Source organism: Echiichthys vipera, assembly GCF_963691815.1.
Source record: "Echiichthys vipera genome assembly, chromosome: 12".
NCBI classification, from domain to species: domain Eukaryota; kingdom Metazoa; phylum Chordata; class Actinopteri; order Perciformes; family Trachinidae; genus Echiichthys; species Echiichthys vipera.
The window spans coordinates 10,640,985-10,656,968 of record NC_139837.1 but is presented as its reverse complement, the minus strand read 5'-3'; the positions used below and the strand labels follow the sequence as shown (position 1 = coordinate 10,656,968).

The 15,984-nt window shown below is 40.8% G+C and overlaps 2 protein-coding genes across 2 annotated transcripts; both read right to left on the bottom strand.

Moving 5' to 3' along the window:
• Nucleotides 1-529: 529 nt before the first annotated feature.
• Nucleotides 530-1,844, bottom strand: fabp7a (fatty acid binding protein 7, brain, a). Its single transcript, XM_083924074.1, has 4 exons — nucleotides 1,714-1,844; nucleotides 1,303-1,475; nucleotides 1,113-1,214; nucleotides 530-804 (listed from the first exon to the last, which is right to left on the bottom strand). The coding sequence occupies exons 1-4, from the start codon at nucleotides 1,784-1,786 to the stop codon at nucleotides 754-756; spliced, it is 399 nt and encodes a 132-aa protein (XP_083780200.1). The 5' UTR covers nucleotides 1,787-1,844; the 3' UTR covers nucleotides 530-753.
• Nucleotides 1,845-3,200: 1,356 nt separating this feature from the next.
• Nucleotides 3,201-14,996, bottom strand: usp40 (ubiquitin specific peptidase 40). Its single transcript, XM_083923636.1, has 31 exons — nucleotides 14,326-14,996; nucleotides 14,141-14,208; nucleotides 13,925-14,038; nucleotides 12,691-12,855; nucleotides 12,345-12,491; nucleotides 12,021-12,164; nucleotides 11,798-11,926; nucleotides 11,541-11,657; nucleotides 11,007-11,114; nucleotides 10,686-10,880; nucleotides 10,076-10,211; nucleotides 9,803-9,884; nucleotides 9,536-9,707; nucleotides 9,356-9,440; nucleotides 9,199-9,269; nucleotides 8,707-9,116; nucleotides 8,486-8,630; nucleotides 8,324-8,384; nucleotides 8,145-8,198; nucleotides 7,826-7,914; nucleotides 7,550-7,636; nucleotides 7,422-7,458; nucleotides 7,186-7,250; nucleotides 6,763-6,837; nucleotides 6,434-6,670; nucleotides 6,191-6,309; nucleotides 6,021-6,086; nucleotides 5,675-5,885; nucleotides 5,251-5,346; nucleotides 5,070-5,164; nucleotides 3,201-4,789 (listed from the first exon to the last, which is right to left on the bottom strand). Exons 1-31 carry the CDS (start codon nucleotides 14,519-14,521, stop codon nucleotides 4,681-4,683), a joined length of 3,885 nt encoding a protein of 1,294 aa, XP_083779762.1. The 5' UTR covers nucleotides 14,522-14,996; the 3' UTR covers nucleotides 3,201-4,680.
• Nucleotides 14,997-15,984: the final 988 nt, after the last annotated feature.

Genomic DNA, 15,984 nt, shown 5'->3' with positions numbered 1-15,984 from the left:
ATGGATACAAACTGTCCACGTCAGGTGCACTGTGCCGTGTCATCAGTCATGCCAGCGGCAGCGTTCAACCGCGGTTGGTCCGCACACCATCGAATGATGCCTCTACGTAATGACACCACAACTCTAACCGGATTATCCCAAGGCAAGTGACGTCACCACCCCCACCCCCTCGTTCTCCTACTCTTCTCTGGCCATCTGGGGGTTACTAGAGGACATTCATTCTCCACGAGTTCAATGGTCACACTGGCTGCTGCTGCTGCTGCTGCTGCTGCACGGCCGGCCCTGGCCTGCACAGTCACCCTGCAGCTGTCACCTGGAACTGGCTTGTCACAGGAAAAAGCACTGTTCCCACAACTTAGGTTGACATATATGAAAATAAATATAAGACTGTATTGAAAGTTGCAAGTAAAAAAACACCCTATATGAGATTCTATTGAGATGAAGCGGCACTCTTGATGGAGCTCTTGTGACTGTTCAGTACCAATTGAAAAGGCTGAGACATTAAGAAGGTTTATTCAATCAGTTTATTTTTCCCTTTTTCACAAAATGAAACCTTTTCAGGCCCTTCACAGTCTGAATTTCGTACAAAAGATCTTACAAAATAGTTCCCAAAATATTTATCTCATGTAACAATAGCAAATCAAGTGCAAATCACTGCATACTGTAAAAAAAAAAAAAGAAAAGAAAAAGGAGAACACCGTGTTGATCGTTTTGCAGTGCAGGGAGGATTTGCTTATTCAAGTGGGAGTGCAGTTAGGCTTTCTCATATGTGCGGACGGCCTCGACTCCCTCAAAAGTCAAAGTCTGTGTGGAAGAGAAGAGGGAAAAAAGCAAGACAGCGTATATTACATGATGGCAGTTAACATTTAGCTGTGATTCGAATGCTAATCATGGTGAAAATCAATCAGACTGGATGTAAAACTATTTTTCCTTGATCCATTTGGTTCATTTATGCATATCAGTTATTTATCACAAATGCAAAGGCAAGACGAGTTGCGTGTGTATGGCACAGGAACAGTGCATTAAATAAGCACTTTATAATTCAAATGGCTCAGTCAAATTAAATGTAACCACAATGACAAATGTATCAATTGTGTGTTAATTAATCTTACCGCCACCAGTTTCCCATCCTTGATTTCTCTGACAAATTTGGTCTCCTTGCCATCCCACTTCTGCACTTGCAGAAGTTTGTCTCCTTCCATGGTGAAGGTAGACTGTAAGCACAAGCAAAGTACGATTTAAACCACTGCAGGTCCATCTATGGCCAAAAGACGCTACACTCACACATTGTACTCATCATACTTTGACATGCCGGTCATCGGCTGTGGTCTCATCAAACTCTTCTCCCAGTTTGGAGGAGATCTCAGTGTTCCTGAAGGTGCTCAGGGTTTTCACCACCACTTTGTCCCCATCCTGGCTGATCACTACTGTTGGTTTGGTGACATTTCCCACTTGTCTTGTGGCAAAACCAACACCTGTCGAAAAAAAGTTCCTTTTTAATGAATGCATTATCTTATCTCATCTCATCTCATCTTCAACCGCTAATCCGAGGTCATGCTGGACACAAATTAAAACAATGACAACTATTCATTTTATTTATTTTCTGTACTTGAAGTGAAAATATGTGAGCAAAAAAAAGTACTTTCATAGAAACACAACAGTGCTCACACTACAATGAGCTCTTATTTCAAGGAGAGAATTGAATTATCTTACCAAGTGCCTTCATGTATTCATCAAAGTTCTGGCTGTCGACCAGTTTCCATGTAGCGCAGAAAGCATCAACCATTTTTGGAGATGTTAATGATCCAGTTCAGTGTCAAAGTGTCACACAGCCTCTGTTCTCTGTGCAGTAAATCCTGCAGCGTGTCCACCAGCAAAGTTAATACTGGCACAGAGGGCGGGGAGTTGAGCGGCAGAGGGGAAAGCCTATTGGATGTGCCAGACGCTTAGTGGGCTGTGATTGGTCATGTGCCGTTAAAATACTGTAACATATTAATGAGGAATGTCAACCGTAAGACACTGTGTTGTCTCTGTGATGGACATGAAAATTCAATTCAGTTTTATTTTTAGTGCCAAATCACAACAAAAGTTATCTAAGGACACTTTACAGAGTAGGTAAAGACCACACTCTATGACTTATTTATGATTTACATAGACCCAACAATTCCCCCCTAATATAGGTACATTGTGTACAATATCCACTACAAAGACATATACTGCAAACGCTTAATTCTTTCCTTTTTACATATACGCAAGCTATCATTTTTATGACATGCATAACTTTTTTATATACTATACTACGGCTATTTTTTATTACATACTATACAATGACTATTTTTATTACATACTATACTACTGACTATTTTTATTACAAACTAATGACTTTTTATGACAAACTAATGATTATTTATTATATACTATACAATGACTATTTTCATTACACACTAATGACCTTTTATTAAAAAAGAATGACTTTTTTTATTACATACTACGCCATGACTATTTTTATTACACACTAATGACTTTTTATTACATGTTATACTATGACTATTTATATGACATACCATGCAATGTCTATTTTAATGACATAGCATTTCTATTTTTATTACAAACTATACAATTACTTTTTCGTGATAGCTTTGTGACATCTCTCTTCTATGTCTTTTTATTACATACTTTATCCTTTTTCATGACATTTTTGTGACATAGTTTTATGACTTTTGGTATGAGATTATTTTATTATGGCATTCTATATTTGTTACAGTTTTGCCTATTTTGTCAGGTTGGTTTTGGTTTTCTTGATTTTTAGTTTAGTAAAAAGCTGGTTTTTATGAGGATTCTTGGCAAATCATTTAAAAGAAAGTCACATTTCAGTCAAAAACACAAATGGCAACCACATGGTGGAGCCAAAGAAAACATCAGTGCCTCATTAGGATTCATGAAATGGAAAGCGTTAGTGTTTTTGCCAAACCGACATCGTCATTCATAGAGCCATGTTAGAATCAGTATTAAAGCAACAGTGATTCAGCTTCAGCCTCATTGATGTGACATGACAGACAGTTACTATTGGATACCTTTATTGTTGATAAGACATTTCCTGCAGATACGGTCTGACACAGAAACAAACAGATGTCCACTGTCAAGATACAGTAGAGCTGTCCTTATCAACAACGCCAAATATGTTATCAATAACGAGTAAAATTATACAAAATTTCACTATTGCTGAGTATATAAGATTAAAATTACAGTTAAATGTATTGGCACTGATCCAAGGCCAGATTTATACATGAAACAAAACCTGCAAGTAGCATAAAAATATTGTATAACAAAATCAGATTTACCAAAAGAAAAAACACTTCACAATTCAGAAGATAACAAAATGATTCTGTCACCTTTTGTTTTCAAATTAAATATCTATAAGAACGCTTTGTACTTCCCTGAAGTTCTCATACAGTGCATGCAAATGAAACATTAAATGTTGCTCAATAAACTCATGGAGAAACTCATGGATCTTTACTTTTACGTTATAAAAGGAGAACAGTGGCAGTTACCGTAAATTTCTGAAGCAGAGGCGACCAGCAAATGCCTCTGGCGTCATTCATAGGTGGTTACATAACACTGATGGTTGGTTCCCCATAATTATTCCTTTAAATGTGAAATGATATATACTGTATAAACTGTATTGAGGTGAAAATTTAGATAGTTTTCTTTCATTTTCAGCTCTAAAAAGAGGAGAGTATAATTAATAGAATATGACTAGAATTAAACAACAGTAGACTATCTATAACAGTGGAAAATGCACAGATCCAAAATTATCAAACTGTGTTACCGAAATACTTTTTAAAACCGTAGTTTACAAACAGAGCAGGGGCATTAGGTCAGAAAAATGTAATTATGAAGTAGCAAGAACTTTGGGGTAAAAACAGACAGTGCCGCAGAGGTCGAATGAGCGAGGTAGAGAGTGAGGTAGAAAAGGACAGAGCAGCACTGAGGCTTCTCCGCATTAAGGCCAATCTCTCCTCTCCTTTACCAACCTAAAACAAGCCCAGATAAACATTTGTTCTTGCCACACAGTGACAGGTGTGTCATAAAAATTAGCATAACTTTAAACAACGCAACACCTAATGATGGTTGATGTTCTACCCTAGTGGCTTGTTTTACAACCTTCACAAGTCCAGATTTAAAGCCACTGGCTGATGGCTACAAGTATTTTTTTCCCCTGATTGCTCTAGTTTGTACAAAACAGTATATGAGATAGACACTCTGTCATTATATAACTGTAATAGCAGAAGACCTTTTGTCTCTTCTCCACCTTTCAATACAAGGTTACAAAATAGCTACTGTCCACGCAGCGAAAAAAATCTGTTTTCCTGAAGGCCACACTGTCCTCAAACAAAAAGAGAAAAAAAACACAGCAATTTAATTAAATAAAGGGCATGTGGTGGTTGTAATAGTTGTGGTGGAGCAGGATAAACACGGGGCATATAATAAAAAAGAACAAACTCAACAAAATAGTTAGATTTTAGTCAGTTTTGAAAGATTTGTGAAAAAATAATGTAAAAAAAAAAAATGGCACACGACTGACGTCCAGTGGATTGTCCCAATTGCATCATGGCATCTGTGTGTGTGGTTTTAGGGGTAGTTCTGATTTGTCCATGCAGCCACAGGAGCAGCAGGGTGCTATCTGAATACCCCGACGTTGATTGACAGCGCTACCTCTGGTTTTCTGGATTTGGTCGTTCCAGTCTTTATCTGTGGTCCAACACCATCAGAGCCTGTGGCCTGCCCTCTGAAAACAAGCAAGTGAAAAACAAATAACTATAGGATCCTGGATAAAATTGCCTTACACGGAGCATAATAAGAACAAATTGACACGGTGTCTTGGTATTACAGCTACAGTACTAATCACAAAATGATTGCCAAATATCGACTATGTTAAAATGTTGGATTTTTTTCCTGCAATCTGTAGTCAGTTTAAGCAAAAGCCTCTACAAAGCCATGAAGACAATAGTTACACTAAGTAACAAATATTTTCCCTGCAGCTGCACAGGTCAAGGTCAAAGTCCCACCCTTTCCTGCGTTGCTCTGCCTGCTCTCTGAGCCTCTGCTGGCCCCATTCATCCTCCACGGTGAGGAAGTCCCTGTTGTTGTCAACCAAAAGATTCTGGGAAAAATATCAAGAATGGATTCAGCATTCCTCAAATCATTTAAAAACTGACCTTTATAAATACATTAAAAAGGTATCAATACCTTGATGCCGACTGTGTCACCATCTTTGAGGTGAAATGGTGCTCCCAGCAGTGATTCTGCCTTTCTCTTCTTTTTCTTTTTGGAAACCTGCTGGCTCTGAAAGTTCAAAGGCACATGACTATTCACTGATAATGTGACAGTGAATTAGCAACACATACAAGAATACTGAGAATGTGGGATCTTTACTTATGAAAGAAAAATCCCACATGTTCCTGCCAAAATGATAAACTGAATGCTCAAGGTTGACTCTCATATTGTTAGTCACTCTTTGCTACATTTCATGCAGTCAACATTACGTTCTAATGCTCTTCTCAACTATCTCGAGCATTACAGTTTCCTCTCCACTGAGCAAGATAGTGCAAGTTTACATATGGATTGCCCTTAACACCTAAAATCAGGTTCCTTCTCAAGTAATGACCCTTACCCAGTTTGAGATTTCCTCCCAGGTGTGTTTGTCCGGCTGGTATTTGGCCAACAGCAGAGAGTCCGGGGAGAGGCCGTAGTGTGCAGCCAGACAAGTGCGTAGAGAGCGAGGGGAAGAGTCACGGGTTGCATCCCAAACCAACTCCTCTGGAGGGTAGTAACACCTCTCCCCTGGTACTCCCATTTTAACATTCAGCATCACATCTTTAGGGCTTAGGAACAGACGGACAAAGAATTTAAATTTCCTTAACATACGGGAAATGCACACACTGGGGAAAAAGGGTCCTTTCTCATATCATGGAACATAACATTATGTCTAAAGCATAAAGCTGGTGGCCAAACTTTACCCAAGATCCTCTTCTTTTAGTAGCTGTTGCACACAAAGGTCTATACCACTGGTCAACTTCAATTTTCTGAAACAAAACAGAAAATTTGAGTCAAAACGTCTGCATGTATCAATAAATAGATTCATTACACACATATAGGAATAAACTCAGTGACAGGAGAGTGTTCATACTTGAGTGTGAGCTGTTGTCCTCTGAGGATACGTGCCAGCCTCTGTCCCTCAAGCTGCCACAAACGCATGAACGCAGTGGTTGGCACACACACATCCTGAAGGGCAGGCAGCGTCAACACCTAACACAGAAGTAGAGTAAGAGGAGCATCTTTGAAAATTTGGTAAGGAGGATAAAAGCATAAAAAGAAAAATCACAAACACTTATATTTTGCATGGCCTGCTTTCGATATACACAAACGCTACCTGAGTCTTGAGATCCTCCAGGGTGGCCTCGTCTGATATCTCCACCTGTCCTGCATTTCTCAGCTCTGCAATGTTGCCAGCACACAAAGGAGGCGAGTGACCGTGCATTTCACCTGCAGTCTCGACCTCTTGCATTTGCTCCTCAGCGTGGTCGTTGTCAGTGTGATTAAAACCCATGGAAGCTGCGGAGTTGTTTCTGGGATCCAGATACAGCCACATAGATAACTTGAGAAAACCCTAACAGACAAAGAGTCAAAAAAGGTTAAAGAGAGGGGGAAAGTTGTAGCATATAATGAATCTGCCAACAAAATCAAAAGATTTGAACGTACCTTCGGAGGAAGTTGTCCTTCTGTGACGACTAATGTTTCTCCATTGTTTATCTTCAGCTCTGACAGAGAAGCATCCTGAGAAGAAAAGGTTGTTGTTTTTAAAATGGGACAGTATACGCATATATCTGTCAAACATATGACAGAAGTGGGTCAAATCATTTTTTAACACCAATCAAAGTTTCGGTTCCATCTGAGTGGGTTTTGCCTTCTAGTACAAATCTGCTTTTGGTTATATGCAAGTTTTCATTGTAAGATTTCACAGCATTTGTGGTTTGTTTTTGCTTAACGTGATCTCATCCTCCTTTTTCACCACCTGTATTTGTCTCTTTTTCTCATAACAAAACAAAACCTAACTCTGTGATATCTGTAAACACTGTTTGATTTAGGTATTACATTTTGTGCACAGTACAGTCAGCCACTCACCTCATCCATAATTGGCTCTCCAACCTCCTCACACCAATCGAGCCTCCTTAAGTGCCAACAGGTTCCTGCAAACGCACATTTAGATGACATAAACGAGCAGATGTTACACCAAAGTACTCATGTAAAAAACTGTTTCATTACAGTCTTGGTGAACAGAAACACACAAAAACTGAATCACAATACATGCGAGTTACATACAGTACAATAGGAAAACAACAGAAAAAGACTGGTTTTACCATCAAGCCCAATAGCGTCCAGCATTGCCATTAGACACTGAGAAAAACAATCAAAAGATGACAATTTTTTTAAAAGTACAAATACATGTGTTACACAAAATAAGTACAGAAACGCCCTTTTTCCTCACCTCTTTGACAGTACACGATTTCTCCACAATTATGTCCATCTCCATGCCAGCAGAGGGCGCTGTGCCCACAGAGAAGTGCAAGAAAAGCTACAAAGCAAAAGGAAATCTCCCGTCAACAGCATCAATCAAGCATTTTAACTGCTCGTAACTCGTCTCGATTTCTTTTTAAATATAGGTTAGGATAGGTTTATTGGTATTTAAAAGGTGCTGTAGTATTCACCTGTGCAGCTGCAAGTACAAAGGATTTAGTGAAGCTTTCAAATAAAAAAGACACACCTGTGACGCCTTGGGGGCATTTCCCGGACAGAGAGTCAGTGTGGTCATGAGTCGTACCCCTGCATCCCGAACGCTCAACTCCTCGCACACTGTCAGGGTAAGACAACTACAGTAAGTGCACTTAGTAAAAGTGTTCTTAAACTTCAAAGACAGACGAGAAGAAAGATTACAAGCAGGGGGAGTACCTTTTAAACATTTTATGAGGGGGGCAGTGTAAAGGGATGCCTATCTTAATATTTTGTTAAAATGAGGGGAATTTCCAGCTTTTCAAGTTATCTGCACCATTAAAATCCCCCCCAGGTAACAAATGACACAGTACCTGGAGGAAGGAGTTTCCCTGTGCAGTCCACCTGTCTCAGACAGTACTGTGCACCTGATCAGTGAGACAAGAAAAACAACAGCTAATTTAAGGATTTATAAGAATATAAAAACCAAACACATAAACACATTTTGTTATAATCCCTTGCACAGAGTTATGTTTAACAGCGAGCATCTTGCCTGGAGGTTCCTCCTGCAGCTGCAGCTCCTTTATGGCCCGGTGTTTCACCTCACACAGCAGCTGTAAGAGACGCATTAAACATTACTTTTAGAAAGAACTTTATGATGCTTAAATGGAAAGATAAAGATGACAATTGGACACAGGGCCCATAAATTACTGACCATATTTCCTGTAGCTGGAACTGTGATCTTACACCTCTCCTCTTCTTTCTCCCCTCCTCCTTCATGTGGTCCGAACTCCACCTGGAGCCAACGGCAGTCAGAAGGTGTAGTCACAGTGACGACGTCTCCGTTTAGAGCGAACACGCTGCGCAAAGTTAAAGAGACAGTAGTAAAACATACCTTAAAAAAAACAACACGTGCAAACTTGGTGAGGATTGTACCTGCTGTCGAAGGACTGCGGCTCCAGCACCAAAAGCGCATCTCCGTCTTTCAGCGACAGCTCCTTGAGCGTGCGTTGCATGTCATCAGGGGGGAACACCCTCCAACCACTTGCCCCTCCACCCTCTCCTGCCCCTTGCTCTCCTTTCTTTTCTCCCTTATGCTCCTGGCACAGCAGACTCTCCTCAGGCTCCCCCAGTGCCTCCCTCACCTCCCCGAGAGTTGCAGCACCTGCGAACCCTCTGGCCTCCCTTTTGAGCCCTGGCCCCCCATTTTTAAAACCCCCTCTTCCCTCCTCACATTCCACCGCATCTTCTTCCACCTGATGCCCATCTTCCCCTAAAAAGGGACGGACTACATTCAGCAGTACTGGCTCCCATTCAGCTCCAGTTAGGACTGTCGCGCCACACACCTGAAAGGATCAAAACCAGTCAGCCACTTGGGATCTTTTCAAGTGAGCGTGGTTACACTTAAAAACATAGTGTTGTACTCACCTCTCTACCGTTCCACACAAACAGGTCAGAGTTTGTACAAATGCCTGCACTGTACAAGGACACGCTGTCATCTGCAAAGAGAACCACAACAAGAATGTACCAAAATGTGTAAAACCTCCTCTATCCTCTTGAGGTATTTTGCATTTAAGTGTCTCACCTGTAACAGTATTGTAGAGGTGTAGCCCTGCAGGAAGACTCCTGGCCATAGTCAATGCCATATCCCCTTCCCAGAGCTCCTGCATCTATTAAACAGATACAGAAAAAAAAGAGCTTATTTCTGTTGTTCTTTTCAAGGTTTTAAAACACAACGGCTGGTGTTTTGGGAAAATGAAGTAACCTGATAAATAGCTAATCGGAGATCTCCCACAGTCTTTCTACGGTCAAAACTCAGAGCGGTGCTCCCGTTCTGCTCTTTGTCGATTGGTTGCAGTGCTCCATTTTCTAGCCTATAAGAGGGCGCCAGGTGGAGACGTAGCTCCACGGTGTTATTGGTGGCTTCAAACTCCTCGCTGTAATAGAAACAATGTTGAGTGATATTAATAATTGATGTGGGAAAACTATTTTCATATTCATCTTCTAGTTTAACATGCATTGGTTTCTGTACCGCATTTTCTGCACTTTGATGTTCTCCTCCTGAGCCATCTGGATGAGGTTAAGGGGAACTTTATATTGGGGATTGTTAAGAGCTGCAAATGTAGAAACACAAAACACATTTAAATACAAATAAGTCATCTAATTACTTCATTGTCTGTGTACATGATCCAATTTGTTGGTTCATTTAATCAAATTACCTCAATTTCAATTAATAAATCACCAACTTTTTCTTTTCTTTCCAACCCTCCTTTTCAATACAAATGCAAAACATGGTGTCCGTTACCTTCACTGGGCCTGTGCAGCTGTGTTTTTCTGTAGAAAAGCATGTATGCACTCTCTTTGCCCTGGAACTGCTTCTCTATGTCAGACTCCCTGATGGAGTTCACCGCTGAGTCGTTAAAGTCAAACCAGTGGCTACCCTGCTGACAGACAGGAAGAAACACTGAAGGAAAAGAAAAACAGGCTTCAAAGTGATCATGGGGGCCTAGACGAAAAAACAGAATTAGCAAGGTAGGGCTTTGCATAGAGAATCTTGCGATGCGATATGTTTCATTATACAGACGTTACAATTAAATATATTGCAGTTTTTTCTAATCTAAATTTAGGAAAACTGTCCTAGTATAAAAACCACTGCCCCACATGTATATGTTGATGTGGTGGAGTGGAAGAGTCAAATGGCTAAAGATAAATTACAACACTGTTCTCTAGTGGTTGGGGGATTGAACAACGCAAAATGAATCACACTGCCGGACCCAAATCTTTGCAGGTAAATCAATTCAGTGTTTTTGTAAATGATGCAGTATCACGAAACATAATAACGCAACACTCAAGTGTACTGATTTGTCATTTCACTCTTCATATTATTTAAAAATAAAATAAAATGTGCATTAAACCTCTTGTTCAGGCTCTGGCCTCTGGTCTAGTCTTGGCTGTTGTTCGGCAGCTCCGTGGTCTGAAGGTGTTAAAGAGTTAGCTGTCGGCTCTGAGGGGCTGAGAAGCTCAGTCACAGGGCTTGGCGGGTTTGCCTTCAGTGCCACTCGAGTACCATTGGACACCAACATGAAAACCTCATTGTGGGACTGCAGGAACTACACCAGAAGAGAAAAGGCAAAGAAACAACAATTATTGGTATAATGTATTGGTATGAGCCCCAAAGGACCAGCAATCATTCAAGATTTAAAGAAACATATGAACAGCGTAAAAACACAGAATACCTTTCCTATGGGACCATAGTGTTTTCTGAACTTTTTGCTCCAGGATGAACCAATCTTATCCATGAGTTTCTGTCCCAGCTGGTCTGTCAGGACACTCTTTGATGGCTCCTAGTGGACCGGATAAGAACAGCACCGAATTAATTGATTGGCTTTAATACTGACTCAACAATGAAAAAACGAAATTCAGACCCCAATCAGACAGAGTGTGCGTTGCAGGATGTGAATGCAAACGCTACACAGTGCCTTATTGGTTCAAGACACATCATTGCCAGTTGCGCCTTTTTGTTATTCTTGCTACTAAGCAACCACCAGATCCCAAGAGCTTGGCTGTTATTTCCGTGTTTAGTTAAATGAGGTTGGATGCTTTTCCACTCTGAGCTGATGTTCAGGGCACACCTGTAAACACAAGGTGCTCAGCAACAGAGCAGCAAATAAAACGCTTTACTCGTATTACAGAAAAGCTGCCCCATGATGCTAGAATGTGCTCGGTTTGTTCTGGGCCTAGGGAAGCTCTTAGAATTGTTCTCTCTATACCTGAGCAATAATAGCAGTGATGACAGACAACGGGTCATCTTCATGTAGTTTTGGCTCACACATTGGCTTGACCTCCTCCTTGACTTTCTTCTGAGTCTTGGGTTTGCATTCCTCCTCCTGACAACAAAAACACAGAGGTGATGCCTTTCCTAATGCACACATCCAAAAGCTTGGAGATTGATTGATCACATTCTAATAAGTACAACTAATGACTGCTTTTATTTCATTAAAAAAATATATTCTTTTGTCTTTCTCACCGGTGGCTCCCATTGGCCAAGCTGGTCAATGTCCCTGATATAAACATGGTAATGACCACCATAGCAGCCGCCCTTATGGATGATCACAGAGAACAGCTCGTAGGAGTAATCAGAGTCCTCTCCATCAGTCTGAAAGGCAAGACATCTCAATGATTCAGGAAAGTTATGTTAAACGTGCCTGATCTAAAAAGGAGTGAGTTCAGTATTAAAATCTGTCCAGTACCTCTTCGCAAAATGGCCGTAGGTTGATGTTTAAAGGAAAACTGTAGCGTCCCACCTCCTTGTATCGCTCACATTTGGCAAAGTCAAAGCTGAATCTCAGCAGAGACATGGTCATAAATGGAGGGAGCTTCTGTAGCTTGGCAGACTAAATAATAGCAAAAGAAGACAAGGAAGGTGAGAAACAGCCAAGATTTTTAATAAAAAGTACAAGTTTTAAGCATGTTTAGTTTTAATTCTACTCATTAAAACTTTTTATTTTTTATTTTAACATAATCGCTGTATAATAATGTCATTGTGTTGACACTGTCTGAACGCTGGCACTGACCTTGGCAGCAGTGACTAGCCTGTCACACTGTGCACAGCGGTACAGGTTGTTGCCCTCAAACAACTCTTCCTCCACAAACATGTTCCACAAAGCCTCTTCCAGGCTAGACACACCGCAAACACACACTGTCAGGTCCAGGAAGTCCTCCTAGAGAAGGCAAATAAAACCCAGAAATTGTTAATTGAGAATGTTTAGTTTCAGAATTTGGCAGTATAACTTATTCCACTAGGATAACTCCCATAGTGTCTTACTTAATCATAAAGATATTTCCATCAGTATCATTTTGACAGAATATAACTTCATAAAACAGAGTCATGTCAGAGAAACCCTGTACACGAGGACTAACCTGTCTCTGGCTGACATTACCACACTCCTTGCAGACAATGCTGTTGACAATGGTCCCATGATACAGCTGGTGGATGAATGTACTACTATTGGTTCCCACAAGAGAGTGCTCCAGAGCACTGAACAGAATCCTGTTCAGCTCCTGAACATCATGCTGATTTGTTCCCTGAGAGAGTAACAAACAGAAACAGGATCTAATTAATTGTGTCCCAGTTGCATCCTGTAATCTGACGGTGTACAGTACATACTTTATTACACTGCATGTTTTATTATTATTATTATTGAAGAAAGCAAATGTATTTAATGCAAACAGGAAAATATACAAGACTTGCACCGATGAACATCACTCAAACTTCACTGAAAAAGCAAGATGGTTATTTTCTTTTTTACTGTCTGTTGGCAGCTTCCTCATTTCTTTTGAGCAATGCATTGTAGGACAATAGTGTTCTTAAACCGAGTTAATTTTTAATAAGGAACAAAATTAGCCTTGGTATACCCATGCTGCCTTGCACGCAATTTAATTTTGGCCTGCTCGGCAACCTGGATTTCATGGATCCGATTTTCGCCTCAGCGCGGGAACCAATCACAAAACAGGGAGGGACGGCAGGACGATGACTTCATCCATGCGACACACCGAAGCTTGTAGTTTGTTTACATCTACGGATCCGACATGGCAGCAGACACAAAGTTACCTTTCGATGCAGCGTTAGATATTGTTTTAAGTAGTTTAGAACGCAAGTTTTTTTTGCCTGTCGCTCTGGCAAATGGGGGGGGGGGGGGGGGGGGGTTATTCATGTCCTGTAGCATGTTATGTATGTTTGTACATTTATTTTTGCATGACTGCAGCTGTGAATCCTCCAGACAAAATGTAATTCATGGGGCGGCCGGTGGCTGAGTGATTGGAGCAGTTGCCCCATGTAAAGAGGCTGATGGTCCTCGAGGCAGCGGCCGAAGATTCGACTCACATCTCCCCTCCTCTCTCTCTCTCTCTCACCCAATTTCCTGTTTGTCCTATATAATAAAGGCTTGAAAAACTGCCAAAAAATATAATAAAAAAAATGTAATTCATATCAGGTGTCTGGTCTGGTTTGCCCTGACCACAATTTTAAAGCCAGTTTGGTGGATTTCAGTATGCATTTCCTGGTATGACTGGAAGGTAATTCAATCACTGAAAAGAGAAGTGTAGCCTGAGCATCTCTTTCTCCTCCCCACTGACAGAGATAATGGACACAGACCTCGCTGCTGTTCCAGCCAAAACTGTTGGTAAGGTCGGCGGTGGAGGCGCTCTGCTGGTCCACCAGCAGCAGAGTGGCAAACAGTCTCTGTAGCTCCAGTGGGATCACTCTGACCTGAGCAGAGGAATAAAAAAAAAAAACATTATTACACTTATAATACACATACACTGTACATTACATTAGTGGTTACAGCAAACAACACTGTGCAACACTTACTTTGGCACCTGGTTTGTCTTTGTCTTCCAGGCATCCCAATTCATCTGCCCCCAAACTGAACAACTTTTCTGTAACAAAAAAAATAACACACACCCAACAATTAATACGTAAAAAGAAAATTGTTGTCTACTGCACCAGTGTGCTCAAACTCAGCCCACTCTGAGGCAAATGTGACCTGGCCTTACCTCTGAACTCTGGGGTGAACAGCAGGGTCTGGAGCAGAGAGTTGAGGTAGCAGGTCCCCCCCTGGTTCTTAATGCCGCACAGGTTGCTTCTTCCTCGGGGTGGAGGTGGCTCGTCTCCCCCCTTCGCAACTCTCCCACTGGAGGAAGTGGAAGAGAAGCCTTCCACCTCGTGTTCCTCGAAAAGATTCCCAAACATGATGCTCGGGATATATATTTTGTTTTCTGTGTTATCTTAGGGCTCTGCCTCGTAGTGAATCATATGTTAGCACACTGGTGCCCTCTTGCTATCTCATCTTGGTCTTGCCGAGTTCTCTGTTGACAGTGGCCGGGCTGACTCTGAAATAAGAAGACTTCACGGGGCTAAACATAGCGACTATCACCGGATGTGGCATGTAAGCGTTGGGCTCGCAGTTATGTTGTGTGACTAGTTTAGCTAGCTTAGCACCAAAAAACAACAGCAAATCAAATCGAGTCCACTAACAACAATAAGCAGCGTGACAGCTCAGCGAAAATGAAAAGAAAAGCGGTCTGTAACGTTAACGCTCAGTGTCACTACGACTGGGGAATAAAATGGCGTCTTATAACCGAAACTTTAACTGAACCTTTAGCTTCTAACACTGGCTCTTTCTTCCTCCCTCTGTCTTAAAAAGGACAACAAACGAAACGTAAATAGAAATACCATCGGTGAACTGTAGGCAGCCATGTTTCTTTCCTGGCAGAAAATGGAATGGTGCATTGTGGTACTTGTAGTCTCAGACGTGGTTCATGAACTGACCTCAAAATTCATAAAAAGTGGTGATATTTGCATTACTTGGCCAAAGCATATACACACCTGAAGTGTTAATTATTGTATTTTCAGCTATTTACTGTCGAGTAATGATTCTGCCATTAAAATATGTTCATGGCTATGTGTTTTTTTCACAGCAGCAAGAATTGTAGCTATAAAAACTACATTTAGACTAGACTACAAGTCTAGTCTTGACGTTATGGGGCTTGTAGTCTTCTAGAACAAACATGTTTCTCATTGTTATCATACAGACCATGGTTGTTATGTGCCCAGGGGGCCATGTGTGCAGCTTTGCATACCAATCATAGACCTCACCAAGATTTTTATTAGCCACAAAATTACTTTGAGTAAAAACGTGTGTGCTTTTGATGCTGCAGGGTGTGTTTGCCACCCTTGTTGCCACCCTACAAGCTATAAATGAAGATTACAGCTAACTGAAGGTTAGCAGAGGCATAAACAAATCTTGTCTTGGATATAAACATATTAAGTCCAGTTTATTGGAATGTTGATTTAATTATAATAGCATTGTATACATTCATGCAATAAGTTACCTTGGTATCACCAGACTAATCTGCCAGAATAAATGAAAGTCTAGCAGTAACAATCTGCCCAGTTTTTACGAGAACACACATTCCAGTTAATAAACAAAATGTTAAATATCATTCATTTTAAATGTCTTATAAATATATCACAGTATCCCCCTGTGAGCTGTTTTTTCAGACGATGCACAGAAATCTTGTGCTTGTGATGTTTGTGCTCAAAAAATGAGGTACATGAATTGTCAGCATATGACTGACGGTTGTTATTGTGGGGTAAAATTCCCCCAGCTCAAAACTCTAGGACATTTCTGAGTTATCATTTTATTACTTTCT

Excerpts from the sequence above, each read along its gene's own strand:
- fabp7a (XM_083924074.1), bottom strand. The coding sequence starts at position 1,786 with ATGGTTGATGCTTTCTGCGCTACATGGAAACTGGTCGACAGCCAGAAC. Across the intron at positions 1,215-1,302 it reads CCGATGACCGGCATGTCAAA|TCTACCTTCACCATGGAAGG; the intron begins GTATGATGAGTA and ends TTGTGCTTACAG. Across the intron at positions 805-1,112 it reads AGGATGGGAAACTGGTGGCG|ACTTTGACTTTTGAGGGAGT; the intron begins GTAAGATTAATT and ends TCTTCCACACAG.
- usp40 (XM_083923636.1), bottom strand. The coding sequence starts at position 14,521 with ATGTTTGGGAATCTTTTCGAGGAACACGAGGTGGAAGGCTTCTCTTCC. Across the intron at positions 9,441-9,535 it reads TCCGATTAGCTATTTATCAG|ATGCAGGAGCTCTGGGAAGG; the intron begins GTTACTTCATTT and ends TCTGTTTAATAG. Across the intron at positions 8,199-8,323 it reads GCTGCAGGAGGAACCTCCAG|GTGCACAGTACTGTCTGAGA; the intron begins GCAAGATGCTCG and ends CTCACTGATCAG.